This window comes from Manihot esculenta, chromosome 10 (assembly GCF_001659605.2).
Source record: "Manihot esculenta cultivar AM560-2 chromosome 10, M.esculenta_v8, whole genome shotgun sequence".
NCBI classification, from domain to species: Eukaryota; Viridiplantae; Streptophyta; class Magnoliopsida; order Malpighiales; family Euphorbiaceae; genus Manihot; species Manihot esculenta.
The window spans coordinates 14,939,859-14,958,260 of NC_035170.2; the positions used below are offsets into that span (position 1 = coordinate 14,939,859).

Below are 18,402 nucleotides of genomic sequence, written 5' to 3' on the forward strand. Positions count from 1 at the left end.
TTTCTACCCCATAGATCTTGCATAAAACTTATTTAAAACATATAATGAGCTTAAGATCGGCTCTTACCTCTTGAAGATCGAGAGAGAGACGACCTAAAACTCGCAGGTGGGAGAAGTTGGATTCTTGAACCTCCAAGCTCCAAAACTTTGCTCAAAAGCTCAAATCTTCAAAACAAAGTTAAAACACATGAAAAACTTGAAAGATCTTGAGGAAAAACACCAAAAATTGGTGAGGGACGGCGGAAAGCTCACCTTTGCCGAAAATGGGGAAAAGCTCGCCCGTTTTCGGCTAAGGGACCCTTTTATAGTGGCTGGCCAGGCCACGTTCGGGGGCCGAATGTGCCTCCGCATGCATGCCATGTTCGGCGGCCGAACCTGGACTTCCTTCACTTATGCTTTCGGGGGCCTAAAGCACACCCGCAACGCATGCATGTTCGGCAGCCGAACTTGAGGTTCGGCGGCCGAACCTGAGTTTTCCTCCAATGCTATTTTCATACAAAAACTCATTTCCTTTTTACTTAAAAATCATCAAAAACATTAAAACATCTCATGAAAACATGGTTTTACCCATCTAGAGGTCTCCGACATCCGAGATTCCACCGGACGGTAGGAATTCTGATACCGGAGTCTAGCCGGGTATTACAATGAGGGCTCTAGTATGGGTTTTATGTTTATAGTTTTAATACATGCACAAGTCGAGCCAAGGTTCATGGAATATTTATGTTTTTTTTTATATCTTGTGAGCATGTATGGGATTTTATCAGGTGTAATAGGATGTACAGTAGGCTTTCTACGGGTTTCGGCGATCTTAAGTCGATCTGAACCCTAGCGCTGATAGCGGTCCGATTTCCGGATCGTTACAGAGGTGACTGATGATGTCTCTCCCGCCCTTTAATAAGTCTTTTCCTTGAAATGAAAAATATTTTATTTTTATGTTTTTGTATGATCAGTACCTAGCCATAGACCTTGTCTACTCAAGACTTGAATAATTTCTTTTAAAAGATTGCTAAGGGGTTAACACTTTTCCACCATAGTGGTGATAAATAACTTGAAAATTTTGGACAGTGGAGTTAACACCTGAACATGTGGCCTGACGAATGCCTGCCTTAGGCCTAAGATACCTTATAGGATTTCTTATAACTTCAAGGCTAGTACTCTATCGTGAACACCCATCTTGTGGCTTGGGCCTCAAATGTCTCGGAAATTTTATATGGGGCTATCACCCAATAGTTAAGTCTGGCGAAATCTGCCTCGTGGCCCGACACGAATGCCTCAACGCTCATTCCTTTGGCTGAACTTATACTCACCCTGTGGCTTTAGGCATCAAATGTCTTAGAACTTCTTATGAGGGGATTAACACTTGGTAGTTGAGCTTGGCAAAACCTGCCTCGTGGCTTCGCGCGAATGTCTTGATTAGTAGGACCAATGCTTGATCTTTTGTCTGGCTTATACTCGCTTTGTAGCCTTGATTAGTGGGAACAATGCTCGGATTGTGGTCTAGCGGAACCCGCCTTGTGGCCTTCATTAGTGGGACCAACACCCAGATTGTATTCTAGCGGAACTCGCCTTGTGACCTGACCTGGTGGAACCCGCCTTGTGGCCTTGATTATTAGGACCAACACTTGAATTGTGGTTTGGTGGAACTCGTCTTGTGACTTGATTTGGCAGAACCCACCTCGTGGCCTTGATTAGTAGGAACAATGTCTAGATTGTGGTCTAGCGGAACCCGTCTTGTGACCTGGCCTGGTGAAACCCGCTTAGTGGCCTTAATTAGTGGGACCAATATCTGGATTATAGTCTAGCGGAACCTGCCTTGTGACCTAGCCAGGTGGAACTCGCCTTGTGACATTGATTAGTGGGACCAACACCCGGATTGTGGTCTGGTGGAACTCGCCTTGTGACCTGACCTGGCGAAACTCGCCTTGTGGCCTTGATTAGTGGACCAACGCTTGGATTATGGTCTGGCGGAACTCTCCTTGTGACCCAGCCTAACAGAACCCGCCTTGTAGCCTTTTTTACTCCTTAATCTTTTTTTAGGCAATCCCAACGTTTCATATTACTGAAGAGCACAACACATGAAAAAAATACCTAGTTAACTGTTATTGATGAAATTTTTTCAAATTATAAATATTCCATGAATGGAGAATAATTCGGCCATCTAACTTGGCTAGCTTATAGGACTCTTGGCGAATGACCTTTGAGATCCGAAATGGTCCTTTTTAATGCTTACCCAACTTACCAGATCGGCTATTACATCTATAGTCTACTTATTTTTCCTAATCATCACTAGGTCCTTCCGTTATTATATGAATAATCCCTATAGGCTCTCGGTCAGGGGTGGTTTCGGGAGCTATTTCCTCAGGTTTAGGTCTCCTCTCTTCCCTACCCTTCTTAGTGAACTTCCGAAGCCACCTCTTATCAACTTTTTGATCTCATCTTTCAGTTTCCAACACTCCTCCATCGTATGACCATGATTTTCATGGAAACGATAGTACTTGGTCTTGTCTCATCTCTCCGCTATCTCGGGATTGAGCTTGGGCAGCCACCTGATTTTCTTGTCATTTTTTCTGATCCACATTAAAATACATGTCTGTGAGTCATTCAATAGACTATAATTTTTATACTTACTTTGGTCATCCCTCTTTCAGGAGACGAGGTAACTTCTGTTGTCTCCTTCAAGTCCTCGCCTCTCTGGCTTTTGGCTTTGTTTTTTGTTTACCCTTTTGTCCTCCCTTAATGCTTGGACTTCGTCATTCAGCCTGATATACTTATGGATTTGTCTATCAACTATTGATATATTGCGGTTAGATTTTTTATTAAAGAGTCCATGAACTTGACATTATATGTTCCTTTCTTTAGTGCTTCACACACTATTTCATGATTTAACTCATTCACCTATATAGCCTCGACATTGAATCGTGAGATAAAACTGTGCCCTCCCCTTAGCGAATCTTTCGCAAGTCAAAGCAGAGTTTTTTGGGAGGTATATAAGTAATAAATAGAGATTTAAATAATGTAGCGAACTACATAAAATTTTGAATCAAATTTGGACTCAAATGTTGGTACCATTTCTGAGCCAAACCTGTGAGTATTGACGAAAACACTTGACACAACAGAAAGTCGTTGATATCTTGAAGTTGCATAATCGTCCTGAAGATCGCCAGGTGGCTTCTGGGATCTACTGTTTCATCATATTTGTCCAAGTTAGGCCACTTGAACTTGGTTGGAAAAGTTTTTGTCCAAATTTCTTCTGAAAGAGACGAGGCATCCTCCATACCAAAGTCCTCCTCTTGTTCCTTCTGATACCTTTGAACAGTCCGTACCAGCTTCTAGTCCACATCTTTCAAGGCATTGTTTGCTTCATCTTCTTTGACCTCGGTCTTCTCTTTGGACCGTCTCTTAGCTGCCTTTGTATGAGTTCTTGGGGTATCGACGGAGGCTTCTTCCTTTTTCCTAGGAGTCATGATAGATGCCTTCCCCTGAGCCTTGTGCCGCTTGAGAGTAGCCTACAACTTCTTGATGTATTGGAGTATCTGCTCATTGGTCAAGTTGTTGAGATTTACTTCATTGACCATTGGGGGCATGTTTTGCCAACTGTCAGGGGCAAAGGAGATGATGACACTCTCATTGGTTGCAACCTTGGCAGCAGCTCATAATCTACCGGCCATTCCAGTAGAAAAGAGAGAAATTTCTTTTTAAGAAAAAAGGAATAAGATTCCGGTTTTAATCTAAATGAACAAGGTTGATTCAATAGATTTTTCGACAATAGAACCAAATTATGTGGGAAAAAAATAGAGTTGTACTGTGATTAGCTAAACTTGCGCGAAAGAGAATGTGAGGTGGTGGGTGCCCACGACAGCCACTCCAACGCTCAAGTCAATATATTGAAAGGACGAATGTAGTGAATTACTTAGAATTTTAGTAGTGTAAGAGAATAGTGTACCTTTACCTTTGTGATCCTTCTCCTTTTATACTATAAAAAGATGGATATAAATATAACATTTTCTGATAATTTGACCATGATGTGGCCGACTGTTTGATAAGAGATATCACTAGCTAATAGGTTAGTAATCCCGTGATTATAGGCGTAATGTGAATACACTGGATGATGCCTGATAATGAGAACTTTGTGTCGAGACCTATCCAGGAGAGAGTGAGTCTTGATAATAAACCGGGTGTCAAGATATCCGAATCTTTTTTTATTCGGATGGAACTGCATTATCCACTTATCAAATTTTTGCCACATAAACTTATTATGTGATAATAGCTCATAACTTACTTTAAACGATTTTTGTCGAGCATCAATATACTTTTCATCCTTCTGTTTTTCTCATTTTATTTTTTTTCTCTCTATATCTCTATCATTTTATCTCGGTCTCCCTTCTTATTTCATGCGTTACTGTTATGAATGTTATTATTAAATTCATTACAACTGTCTACGCACGTTGTTCCAAATTTATAAAAATTACTGCACTATTATTTATTTAAGTTATAAACTAATATTTTTTCAATTATTTTTATTTTATAAGTTTAATAATATTTTTTAATATTTAAATTGTAATTATTAGTTTTAATAACTATTTACATTGCTATTAAAACATACATATAACATATGATACATATATATCATGCTTCAATATTTATGTGTTATGATTATTTTTTTTATTTAAGTTGTAAGTAGTTTTAATACTATATCTCTCTACATATTATTATTTGATATCATCTCCCTTAGTTTTTTAAAATTATTTAAGTTTTAAATTAATATTTTTGTTAATTACTTTTAATTTATCAATAGTTATCATAACATTATATCTAATTTATATTGCTTAATACTATATATTTTTAACACTTAAATTGCAATTATTAGTCTTATTAACTAAATTAACCTTTACTAACATAATTAAATAAATTAGTTATTGCCATGCGTATGTTTTAGGAAAAGTTATTAGGTAAATAATTTAGGTATTTTCTATACAAATAAATTAAACATTTGCTTTTTTTTTTTAAAAACTAAATTAAGCATTTAATTTAATATCAAATAAAAAGTTAGTTTTATTAAAAAGAGTTTAAATCATCCAAACATAACCAATAAACCAAGGTCATCCTTGTCCTTACCCTAAACGTATTTTCTTTCAACGCCGCCCGCTTCTCATCTTCTCCCTCAACTTCTCCCTCAACTTCTCCTTACGGCTCTAGCAACACCCAACGAGTCGTTTTTCCATCCGCAACGATAGCCATACCAACAACCAACGGCGTTTCTCCCTTCGCGCATTATTCTCCCACCTCTCGCTGTTAATGCGATCCTCACTCGTGCATTTTGTCCATAAGCCCACTGCACATGTCCTTGGTGCTACTCCTCGTCTTGCTGCTCACCTTCCTTGCCGCTAGTTCTTGTCATCAGTCACGCTGCTGGTCCTCGTCCTCAGTCACGTTGCTGCTTTCTGTGATGCTTGCCTCTAGCCGCCCGTTGAGGTATTGAATTAATGCCTGCAACTGCAGATCTGTGTATTATACAGTGTTAGTTAGAATACTATAGGAAGTTTGAAATGACGATATACTATGATTTAAAGCAATTATTTTGAAGATTGATTTATGAGAGTTGTGTGTTCATATTTCTTTCATATTTCTCATGTTGATTTGTATTTCTGAAAATTGGAATGTGTTTGTTAAATTTTAAGATTTATTGAATGTGTTTGTTGAAATTAGATTTCCGAGATTTGTGTGTTTGATGTTTGTGGTGGAATGCATTTAATTAGCCTTTCTCATCGCCTTAAGCCATAAAGCCACCGATATCGCCGTCGTTCACCATTGCCGTTCTCGCTTGCTGTCACCGTCCTTGTCGTTCAATAGATATCGCCTCAAATCTGGCTATCGTTTTCAGGTTGAACAGCATCGGAAGTTTAAGATAGAAAGATTTGTCTAAAAAGAGAGGGAGAAAGAGAGAGTCGCAGATAAAATCTCGAGTCACGATCACTACACCACCAGAGAAGGGTCGAAACTGATATTCAAAATCTTGAAGCATGGGAAAGTCAAGGTACTCTAACTGTTTCAACTTCTTCTCAATTTCTCATGAATTCTGCTCTTTAAATTGACGTTTGCCTCCTTTTTTTTCTTTGTGATTTTGCCAGACAAGATTCTGTGACTAAAGCTGATCGCAAATTCGAGAAGAAACTTCAGTTCTATTCCAGTGAGTGCTTAGCTTCTTATTCTGAAGTTGGAATTTCTCAATTTTAACACTTGATTGGTTTAAATTAGTTGGCAACTCAAATGCATTTTTGGGTTAATTGAATTAGTGATAAGTTCACCTATGATTGGTTTCTACCTCTTTCTTTCGCTAAAGGGTTCGTGATAAGAATTTCTCGTCAATTTTTTATGCAGAGGTTAGAGATACAGTTGCCAGTTTGACTGCCCAAAAGTCCATCACTAAGGTAGGTATTATTTTTTCACTCCTTTCTCTCTCTTTATCTGAGAAAAATATATCCGCCTGCTATAGGCAATTAGTCATGTTGCATTCTGAATTGTCTAGTTTGAGTTGAAGCGCTTTTTCATGCACAGTTCTTGGTGATTTGAATCAGAATAATGACTCCTCCCACTTTTTATCAGTTTCATTTATGTCTCTTTGAGGTTTTTGAGCAACTATGTTGTTGTTTTTCTCCTTTGGATAATTTCGTTCTAGTGGGGATCTGTCTTGGCGTCTCTTATTTTTCATGTTCTGGTGTGTATAATGCCTGGGGGGACGAGATAACTGTGGTTTATTTGCTTTTTTATTTAATTATTATAAAGCATCAAATTACAGTTTGTATAATTGGATTTGAAAAATTTTGCTTGATATTGGTTAAATATATCTGAGATTTCTTTCATACAGTGCTCAACTCCCTTGATCCCACAGTGACAACTGTTTTTCTTTTAGTCCTTCTATAGGTGGCAAACTGGCAATAAGAAAATATACAAGTTACATGGTTAAGTTTTATTGTCATGTTTGAATATTTTTAAACAATGGAAATGTAAGTACAATAGCAGGAGGGAATTAAGAGGGTGTTTGACGTAGAACCCTATGGCACAAGTCTCAAGCCCACATGCACAAGTAGATATGGAATCCAAAGATTTGATAAACCCACCTCCTATGGCACCCCAAACTTAGAGAAGCTGAAACACCAATGATCGAAGGATTTAGATGAGAATCTGACATACGCCACAACGAATAGTTAATAAGTTAGCTAAGATTTCTGGTGCAATTGATGAAAGCAAATCCTCACTCTCACTCAAAGCAATACACGCCAAAGGCATAAAAAGAATTCTGAAATTTTGATTAAAAAGCTACCTCTTACAATTGTTTCTTATCCTTATATAATGAGGAGAAAAACAAATAAAACCCTAAGACACTCTTCTTGGACCTGACTTAAACACATAAGGGCCAAGCCCAATCACTCACTAAAATAACACATAAGTATTAAAACATAAGTCCAAAACATGGCCCAACACTTTAAAACTTAAAAGATAAAGTATGGCCAGAATACAAGCCCAAACAAAGCTAAAATAAAACAAGTGTTAAATAATAAAAATATAGCAAGCCCATCATAACAAAGCTGAATCTTCACAAAAACCTTACTTGGTCTTCACTTTATGCTTCCCTTTGTGGAGTTTCAGCCCATAGGTTTGATTAGGCTCCCTAAGCCTATGATTGCAATTGTTGCACCAAATCAGTCCCATATGAGTTGAAGCACGCTCCAAATATATATGGATCATATGAATATGATTTTGAACTCCTTTTAGATCCATTTGAATGACATAAGTTTGCTTCACACCATTGTTAGAAATTTGCCCTATTAGATCCGTATCACTCTCCTTCTTTAGAAAAGATTCGTCCTCGAATCTTGCTGATATTTATGTCAAAAAGGGAAGCCTTAGGAACCCATGTATCCTCAAAGACTTCCTTTTAAATAGGTAGAAATAGGATAAAACTTTCGTCATGAATGTTTTCATCAACAACCTGCACATCAAGAACAAATGAATTAGACATAAAAATATTAGTCATAGAAAGATCCTGTGGATGTGACCCATTCTCCTCTACAACTTCCAAAACAGTCTCATTCGCCTCCTCCACCTCATCAATCACGTGCTTCCCATGTCCCTCATCATTCACAACCTCTTCTATAAGTTCATTGATGGAATTCTCAACAACAACTACATTAGATTCATGCATTACAACTTCCTCTTCAATTTCAATCTCTATTGAAGTTGAGATTGAAACTTTAGTCTCTACTTTCTCCTTTTCTTTCTTCACCTTCCCTCCTTGAACTAGTCTTGATTCTTTTCCAGCCTCTTTACCCTCAAATTCACTCTTTTCTCTCATCTTTTCTGCAGAATTCAAGCTCTCACTCCCCTTTGTGGCCAAGGCCGAAGCCTCCCTCTCCCTCTCCAGCATCTTTATTTGATCAACATATACCTCTTGAGGTGATAAAGGAGCGAGTATAACCTTCTGTCCTTCATGAGTGAAGGAGTACTTATTATTGAACCCATCATGTTGCACCTTTCTATCATGTTGCCACGGTCTACCCAACAACATATGGCTTGCCTGTATAGGTACCACATCACACAAGATCTCATCCCTGTACCTACCAATAGAAAATGGTATAACCACCTGGCGTGTAACCCTAACCTCACCACAATCATTCAACCATTGCAATCTATATGGCTTAGGGTGTTTAATAGTAGCCAAGCCCAATTTTTCCACCATATACACACTAGCCACATTTGTGCAACTACCTCCATCAATAATGAGAGTACACACTTTTCCATTAACCAAACACCTAGTGTGAAATATGTTTTCTCATTGTTCTAGGCTTTCTTCCTTAACCTGCATATTCAGAGCACGCCTAGCAACAAGCATCTCACAATGTGTAGCAAGCAACACATTATTAACCAACACATCCGAATCATCACAGTCATTATTGCAATTAGGAGTTTTTTGAGGTATTCTTGTAGAAGTGGAAGCTTGTGAGACATTCAAACTCTTCATAGTTTCAGTCAATCTCTCAAGAGTCTTATTGAGCCTTTGTAACTCACCACTGACGGACTTCTTAAAGAGCTTATAATCGTTACCTATATTCGATTCACTTCCATCATTACGATCCACCACATTCTTGTCTTTACTCATCCTACCTTAAATCAACAAAGAACAAAAAGAACTAGCAAATATTGTGTTAAAAAAAAGTACTCGAGTGTTTGCACTCTTACCATTCTTTTGCTGATTCTTCAATTGCACTTCAGAAACTAAGATCAACCAACCAACCACAAGGTGTGTTTAATGAAACAAAGAAGAAAACCTAAAGAAAGAAGGAAGCGCACAAAAAAAACTAGAAAGAAAACACTGACAATTTGGAAAGTAACACACGGACTAGACTTTGTGCTACTTGAAAAATATCACCTAAAGTATAGATCCAAGCAAACAATACTCTAGCAATGTCAAGGAAGCAAAAGCAAGCTTAAACAAAAAAAAAAACTTAGAATTCAAATTAAAAAAAACGAACCTGAATAAAAGTTTGAATTTAATTCACTTCAAAGCAAATTAAATATGGATCTATATAAATCTACCCAAAAAGGAAAGTATCAAAACCCCACAAATAGAATAAATAAAAAAAAAAATAAATTTCACTCAGTGCAGCATCATGGACGAAAATGGGCATTAAAAGAATGATTTGACACCAAATCAATTTAGATGCAGTTGCCTTAAATGTGCACCTTAAGGATTAGGCAGATTTCTTTTGTCTCCTAATCTGGATTCAACCCAATTCAAAATTCAAAATTGATTCCCATAAACTACAGCAATCAATTGAGATAGGTAAGGAAATATAGATGAAAAAGGAAGCATATCACAATTTCGGCCAGATCAAGATAAATATGGCAAAGGCGATTTTTTTTTTCATTTTTTTTTTTTTTGGATTTCAAATTTTTCTTCCAAAAGAGATTATGTGATAATTTATCAAGAAGGTGCAGCTATGAATACGCAAGCTTTCACTGAAATCAACAAGGAAGAAAAGGAAAACTAAAAAAAAACTCTAGATCCTGAGATAAATAAGAATTTACCTCACTTTGGCTCTGATACCAACTGACGTGGAACCCTATGGCACAAGCCTCAAATCCACACAAACCCACACGTACAAGTAGATATGGAATCCAAAGATTTGATAAACTCACCTCCTATGGCACCCCAAACTTAGAAAAGCTGAAACACTAATGATCGAATGATTTAGATGAGAATCTGACAAACGCCACAACGAATAGTTGATAAGTTAGCCAAGATTCCTGGTGCAATTGATGAAAGCAAATCCTCACTCTCACTCAAAGCAATACACGTCAAAGACATGAAAAGAATTCTGAAATTTTGATTAAAAATCTACCTCTTACAATTATTTCTTATCCTTATATAGTGAGGAAGAAAACAAATAAAACCCTAAGACATTCTTTTTGGATCTGACTTAAACACATAAGGCCCAAGCCCAATCACACACTAAAATAACACATAAGTATTAAAACATAAGTCCAAAACATGGCCCAACACTCTAAAACTTAAAAAGATAAAGTATGGTCAGAATACAAGCCCAAACAAAGCTAAAATAAAACAAGTGTTAAATAATAAAAATATAGCAAGTCCATCATAACAAAGCTGAATCTTCACAAAAGCCTTACTTGATCTTCACTTTAGGCTTTCCTTTGTGTAGTTTTAGTCCATAGGTTTGATTAGGCTCCCTAAACCTATGATTGCAAGTGTTGCACCAAATCAGTCCCATATGAATTGAAGCACGCCCCAATATATATGGATCATATGAATATGATTTTGAACTCTTTTTAGATGCATTTAAATGATATAAGTTTGCTTCACACCATTGTTAGAAATTTGCCCTATTGGATCCGTGTCAGTGTTTGGGTTATAAGTTGTCAAGCTTACTTATGAATAATAAGTCGCAAGTAAAGTTAGTGTTTGGTTTGGCGTTTAAGTTAAAAACACTACTTGAACTAAGTAAAAAGTCAAAACTGAGGCACCTTTGCTTATGACATTTACTGATTTTAAACTATTATTGACCAAGTAAAACACTATTATTGTAATATTTTTAAAAAATAAAAAATATCAACATTATCCTCATTTTAACAACTGCAGCACTTAGTTATATATCCTTTTTTGTCATCTTAATAAATTTACTTTCTATCACCTTTAACCAAACACTTATTAAGTAATTTCATCAAATGATTAATTTAAAATAATTTCATCCAATAAATAACTTCAATATTTTAAATTAATTTATAAATTAAAAATATATTAAGTCAAACCATGAAAATAAGTGGCTAAGCCAAGGGGTGAGCATTATTCGGTTTAAACGGAAAAAACGGACTGAACCGAATTAATTCGAAAATTCGGTTCGGTTTTGATTAGAAAAAATCAAAAAAATTGAAGCGAATCGTTTAGTGATAATAATATATTATTTTTAATAATATAGAAATATTAGATCATAATCAAGATTAAAATATTTCAATTAAATTTTAAAATACTAAAAGTATGGTATAAAAAATAAAAAATTTATTAAAAATTCAAACTGATCAAACCAAACTGAACCAGACTGGTTCAATTCGATTTGGTTTCTCATCAAAATCGATTCGGTTTTCATAAATATCAAAATTTCACTTTTTGGTTTATTCGGTTCGGTTTTGGACCGAACCGACCGAATGCTCACCCCTAGCTAAGCCAAACATCCTCTGATTATGACCTTAAAACTCTTCCCTTTTTTTCTTTGCTCTTTTTCCAAACTGGGAAAAGAAGCCTATCCTTAACAACTTTTTCCATGTTTCCATTTTTCACATATTGGAATAAAGGGAGTGATATGCTTTATATACACAAAAAAAAAATCCCATAAATTGTTATTTTGTTCATTCGAAAAATCCCTCTATTTTTCTTGTTGTTTACTTAATTTATTCATTCACGTTGGTTTTTTTTTTTTTTGGCCTCTAGTCTTTCCTTAACCATGTAAAAGCAGTCAGGAATTTCTTTTTTCCCCACCTGATTAACTAATTAATGTGTGCTTGTGCACATATACGTACACAAATTTTAGCTGAGGAGAAATATCAGAGAATTCTTATGTTTTCTTAATTTGTTTTTCGTTTATTTTTTTCAGAGGTTTAGGATCTTTCTCTTTTACTCTTGCCAAAATTCTTGAAGTGGATGTTTGCTGAATACATAGGACGCATGGGATGATATTTGCCATGAGAATTAGCTGTAGTGAATAATTCATTTAGGATTTGAATGAATGATTTAAATTAAAATATTTTTTCAAGATAATTGGATGCAACTATCCACAAATGTGTTGATGAAATCTACAACTAGCTCTACTTGTTGCAGAAATGAATGATTGCTGGAGCCATTGAGTTTTTCTTTATTAATAAGTGATTGTCCCAAAAACATCAAAGTATAACCTGTCTGTTTCTCCTCAACTCAACTATGAAAATAATAAGCTATTGAAGCTTTTGTATGATGGATTATTTTTTTGTGCAATCTGTTCCATATCCATTGAATTATGCTATACTTACGTTGATGCCTTTTTAGAGTGTCTGGTTGTAAATGAGCCACAATGCTCAAGGCTCGACTAGGCTTCTTTGCTTGATGAGGTTAGTTCAATCTTGATTTTCAGGCTTATTTAATAGATGACTGAATTTGAGCTTACCTCTATTCAGCTTGCTTAGGCTCAAGAGTTGGCTTATTTGTGCATGAGTTGGTTCATTTTTAGGCCTGTGAACCAAGTCAACCAACTTATACATAATATATTAATATGGCTATTATAATTTAAGTAATGATGTAACTATAATTATTTTATTTATTATTTTTGTTAGGTGTGTCGTTAAATGAGTTCTAGATGATAATTAATAGGCTCAATTTATAATTTGGCTCTTGACCTTTACCCAAGAAGACTTTTTGTTGTTAACTTTTAACACTCGACCTTTGTATAAGTGTAACTATTTAACCCTTAAGCATGTACATCACTCACGTATTTCAAATTTTCAAGGGTTATATATTTACATTTTATGAAGTTTAAGGGTTGAATAATTATAGTTTATAAAATTTAAATGTTAAATAGTTATACTTTTGTAAAGGTCAGGGTCAAAAGTCAACAACAAATTGGTTATAATGCCAATTGACATTTTGTGCAAGGTCAGTGGCCAATTTATGTATTTGGTCTAATTAATAACTTGCTTAGTAATTTAGCTAATTATGTTTGATGAGCTAAGCCAATGAGTTTAATAAATGAGCTAAAAATGCGAGCCAAACTCGGCTTCAATGGAAGCCTAACTAGCTGAGCTTGGTCCTTCAAAACTCGGCTAGGTTTATTTACACTCCTAATAATGTCTTTTTTCTATATTGTGTTGAGCTTGTTATTCTTATTTCAGGAAATTAGTGGTGTGAAACACGTCATATGTGATTTTCTAAATAAGAGTTATTTTATTCTAGAATCTCATAATTTTGTGTTCTACATCCTATTTTGGTGCATTTGTGTGAGTGGAGTTCTCTTTCATTTTGTCTGATAGCTTATGCACCCTGCTGTGAAAAGTTACTTAATTTTCTTCCTTGCTGGAATTATCTATATACCTTGTTTATGGTACTAAACAAGCTAAGCATTATTATTCCTATTATTCAGAAAAAGAAACTCCGAAGTCGACAGAAGAAATTGAAAGCATATGATCTGTCCACACTTACAGAGTTCCTTCCTGAGTTGGATTCTCAGAAACAGCAATCAACCCCTGCAGCTGAGTTTAAACTGAATTGTAAAACTAGACAAAAATTAATGTATGCATTTCAAGTCCATGAATTTTTATCTTTTGATGATTCTTTTGCTTTTTTACAAATAAATTGTCTTTATTTAACTAAGTGGTTGGTTCTTATCAGATTGAAAGAAGGGAAACAACTGAATACAGTTCTTAACCATCCTGTTTTCCAGTCCGATCCTCTGGAAGCCATTCATCAACACTTACAGAGTACACAACCGGTCATGGATGAGAAACCCAAGAAAAAGGTGACCAAAAATGGAGGGAAGAAAGTGAAGGGGAAAAAGGCTAAAGTTTCAAATCAATGCCAATCAATGGATTTCTGAATGGGCCTTTGTCTGGATTTCTAATGTGGTGACATTCAGTTTTCCTAGTTTGGAATGTTATTGCCTTTGCGTGTTAATGAACAATTCACTTTGAGAATTCAAATTTTGGTCGATGTGTTATTATTCTTTATTTATTTATTTAATAATTTATAAATAAAATTTTTGTAATTATTCACGCATAGCGCGGGTATTTAACTAGGTGATATTATATCTTTTTTTCTCTCCCGAAAAACCAACATCTAGTATAGTGAGTGCCGTTATTCTCTTTCTATACTTGACAATTTGAATCTGACTGATGCTTTTGATGATGTGGATGTTTTGCTTTGTGGATGAAGATCTTGCTGTTCCCCCACATTCCTCTGTTTCTTTTCTACTTTGTGTCCCTGGGTGCTTGTTAACGGATGATTGATAAATTTTCTAGCTTTTCAATCTAGTACTTTTTCTCATATTTGAGAACAATTAGGATTTTTTCTCATATTTGAGAATAATTTTTAAGTTTTTAAATTCATCAATAAAAATAGGTTTTTTTTTTTTCGGTTTATTCTTCTTGAGAATGGATTACAAGTAAAATTGTTATTTTGTTATTAGTAGTCGTAATAATCCAAAAAATATGAAAATGTAAATAATTTAGTAAATAAAAAATATATAAATATAAATAATTTAGTAAATAAATTAATATTAATGCGATAATAATTTTTCATTAAAATATAACTCTCAATAAAATTAAATTATTATAATAATAATATTTTAGTGAGTTAAAATTTATATTCCATCTAATTTCAAATCAGTTTTGGCATGATACTTAAAATTAAGTTAATTAAGTAGGTAATTTCTTACCAATTATGTAACTTTTAGATTATGAGATGTTCACATCATATGTCAAAAAACATTAAATAAATGAATATTACTCATCCTATCTTACTATGAATGCTTTAGCAAAACCTACATTGTTAATGATCTTAGTTTTGATAAGCATTTAATACATGAGTGGCATTAAAACTTAAAATTTATAGTAAATGATTATATTGTCTTGCATTTATATATCATGGCATTCTATATATATATATATATAAATTATCAAGTATAGTATCATATAATAATATGACAAAAAATATGTAAACATGACATAGAATGACCAAAATTTAAAAATGATCTTCATAAGCTAATATAAAGATCATAAGGACAACTTAGGTGTAATCCTGTTACATTAGTTGCAATTGAACATATCTTTATATCTTGAACTTGCTTGTCAACATCATAGAATCTACTCGTAATTAGAAGTCAACTTCACCATTACCATGGAAGCATGAGTCTTCTCTCTTCTATCTTGTGGATCTCTATTTATAAAATAAAAATATTACATAAAAATAAACGACATGCAGCCCGTATTTAAAAATTACATTTCATATGAAGATAACAATAATCAATCTTGTAGATTAATATGGCTATGCTATGCACCATGTCGAGACTTCACATAATCACAATATATTTCATATAAACATGTTATAAATTTATTATATTAAAGTTCATTTGTTGCGAGAACGATATCTAAGGTGCTATGCAGACGACAGTCCCGCTATGTGTACTGTAAACTGTCTTAATTATCTTATTCTGTATATCAATCAAAACGATTTTACTAATATGATCAGTAATCATATGATCATATCAAACAATCATTGACAATACAGAAAATGATACCATCATTTATTAACCATATTAACAAACAACAGTAACGTATATGTGTTAATCACTATTAACATCTTTCTAAAACCCTTAATCGAATAACCTATTAATCATATCAACACTTATAATCAAAATAATATCTTGTTAATCCAATTAGCAGAAAAACGTATATGTACTATATGAAAATGATTTTCACATAAAATCTACAGATATAATTTATTCATATCACATACAAATCTATTGTTTTTAACATCATATGCAAAATGAATTGAACAATTCAATTATCATGCCATTCTAATAAATCTATATCACATATAGTACATCAATCATGGCATATTCGACTTAAATGAAAAGCACAAGTTAGCTCTAATACCACTGTAAAGAAGCCCAGAAATTACTGCAATTCAAAATTACGCAGCGGAAAAATAAAAAATCTCTACTTTTCCTTTCAGGATCCGAGTGCTTCGTTTAATTCGAAAGAAAGGATAAAGAAACTAACATTTTAGATTCCGAAAATCCTAGCAGGACTGTAACTTTACATTATTTTTTTTACGAAAAGAAACTGTTCCGAATTGATGGTGTTGTTTCTGAAACGAATACTCTCAATGGTATCCACACGAACGTTTCCGTCTAGAGTGCTAGCTCTCTGAACGGATGGATTAGTTATGTGCTACAAAACTGCAACACAGAAAATAATTACAAAAACCCTCCTCATGCTTTTGTAAAACTCTCAAAGAAGGTGTTTTATATTCATTTGTTTTCTCTCAATCTTTTCATTTTCACACTCCTCTTTTCGTAAAAGAGTTGTGATCATCGTAACAGGTATAGAATTGCAGCTACTAATATATTTGTGCGATAAATACTTTTCAAAAGATAACGAAAAGATCTTTTATCTTTTATAACCATTATAGATAGGCTATAGATCTTTTAAAATATTATTATCATATAATAATTACAAATAATTAATATTATTATTAATTATACTAACGGGCTCTTAGTCCATTAATATGACATACCACATCAATGGCGTTCTTTTGTGTGTGACTCAATAGACTCATATTAATTGGCAATAGGCCCAGTCTAACAAGGCCCATAAATCATAAGCGGCCTCAAGCAAGACGTTATGACTACCCAATTAATATGAGGATCGCTAGTCCGATAAAGTATAATAAACAGAACATGTATTAATCCCTTTGTCACACAATATCTAGTTTGAACATAAGTCATGGTAAATGTCAAACTTATAATGTTCAAACTTATGATTTCTCGATCTCTAAGTAGACTTATAAAACCAAATGATATTGATCACATTATCTGAAACAGTCCAGCCCAAATTGGCCCAAATAACTTTTGGATCCACTCTCCACTTGGTCCAAAATGGTTAATCCAAATTATTTAGTAGTTTCATGCTAACTGTTATATACAATTTCGATTTTCTATAATCTCCCGATGTGGGACGGCTTCCGCAGCGGAAGCAGGCAGCTGACCGTTACACTCGGTCCCTCTAAATTTGTGACGTTCTCATCACAACTGTAATACCCGGCTAGATTCCGGCATCAGAATCCCTACCTTTCGGCGGAATCTCCGTTAGAATCTAGAATTCTGATGATGCCAGAGTCTTCTAGAGGGGTAAAATGTGTTTCTAAAATATTTTCACATGATTTTATGGTTTTAAATGGAAAAGAAATTGAGTTTTGAAAAGAAAAGGCCAAAGAGAAGGAACCCAGATTCGGCCGCCGAACCTCAAGTTCGGCCGCCGAACATAGGGCTGTTTCGGGAGTGCTTTAGGCCTCCGAAAGCTTTGAGGGCAGAAACCAGGTTCGGCCGCCGAACCTCAAGTTCGGCCGCCGAACATGGGATAGTTTAGGAGGCACGTTAGGCTGCCGAAGGTGGTGAAGCTGCGGAGGCAGCTTAGGCCGCCGAAGGTGGTTGACCGGCCACCTATAAAAAGGCCCTCAGACCGAAAATGGGCGAGTTTTCTCCCCATTCTCGAGCTCAGGTGTGTTCATGCCCTCCTTTGGTTGATTTCATGTCTTTTCTTCAATCTCCCAAGGTTTTTATAAGTTTTATGGTTGTTTTGAAGAGTTTTAAAGCTTAGATCGAAGTTTTGGAGCTTGGAGATCTTTGGAGCTTGAGTTCTCCATATCTTCAAGTTAGGATCGCACCAACCCTCAATCTTCAAGAGGTAAGTGTAGATCCTTGATTTCCCTTATGTTTCATAAAGTTTTAAGTAAGTTTAAAGAAGTTTTAATGCTTGAGTATGGGTAGATATGCATGTTAGGGTTTATGTGGGTTTTATGCCCAATGTATGTTTATGTGATGTTATGTTGGGGTTTTAAGTTAGTTTATGCCCTTATGTGCATGTGGGAGTGTGTTTGCATGTTTGGGTGAGAGCATGTAAGGTTTTGGGTGGTTTGGAGGTTGGTTTTGCATGTGTCGGATTCGGACCTGCTGTTCGGAGGGAACCAGGTTCGGCCGCCGAAGGTATGTTCGGCCGCCGAACCTGCATGGAAGGCAGCTTAGGCCGCCTAACGTGCCCCCGAAGGCCAGGACTTTCGGATCTGTGAGAGGCTTCGGCCGCCGA

At 35.2% G+C, this 18,402-nt stretch overlaps 1 protein-coding gene across 3 annotated transcripts; it reads left to right on the forward strand.

Annotated features, from left to right (window-relative positions):
* The first annotated feature begins 5,093 nt into the window (after positions 1-5,093).
* On the forward strand, positions 5,094-14,347 carry LOC110623887 (ribosome biogenesis protein slx9). 3 transcript variants are annotated; one of them, XM_043961221.1, is made up of 6 exons: positions 5,094-5,472; positions 5,757-6,034; positions 6,129-6,187; positions 6,379-6,428; positions 13,683-13,831; positions 13,931-14,347. In XM_043961221.1, the coding sequence occupies exons 2-6, from the start codon at positions 6,021-6,023 to the stop codon at positions 14,133-14,135; spliced, it is 477 nt and encodes a 158-aa protein (XP_043817156.1). In that variant the 5' UTR covers positions 5,094-5,472; positions 5,757-6,020; the 3' UTR covers positions 14,136-14,347. The 3 variants fall into 3 exon arrangements, with proteins under 3 accessions (XP_043817156.1, XP_043817157.1, XP_021624595.1); XM_043961222.1 differs by having other exon boundaries at positions 5,776-6,034; XM_021768903.2 differs by having other exon boundaries at positions 5,882-6,034.
* Positions 14,348-18,402: the final 4,055 nt, after the last annotated feature.

Coding starts and splice junctions, on each gene's coding strand:
- LOC110623887 (XM_043961221.1), top strand. Junction 6,429..13,682: donor CCCAAAAGTCCATCACTAAG/GTAGGTATTATT, acceptor CCTATTATTCAG/AAAAAGAAACTCCGAAGTCG. Junction 13,832..13,930: donor AAAACTAGACAAAAATTAAT/GTATGCATTTCA, acceptor GGTTCTTATCAG/ATTGAAAGAAGGGAAACAAC.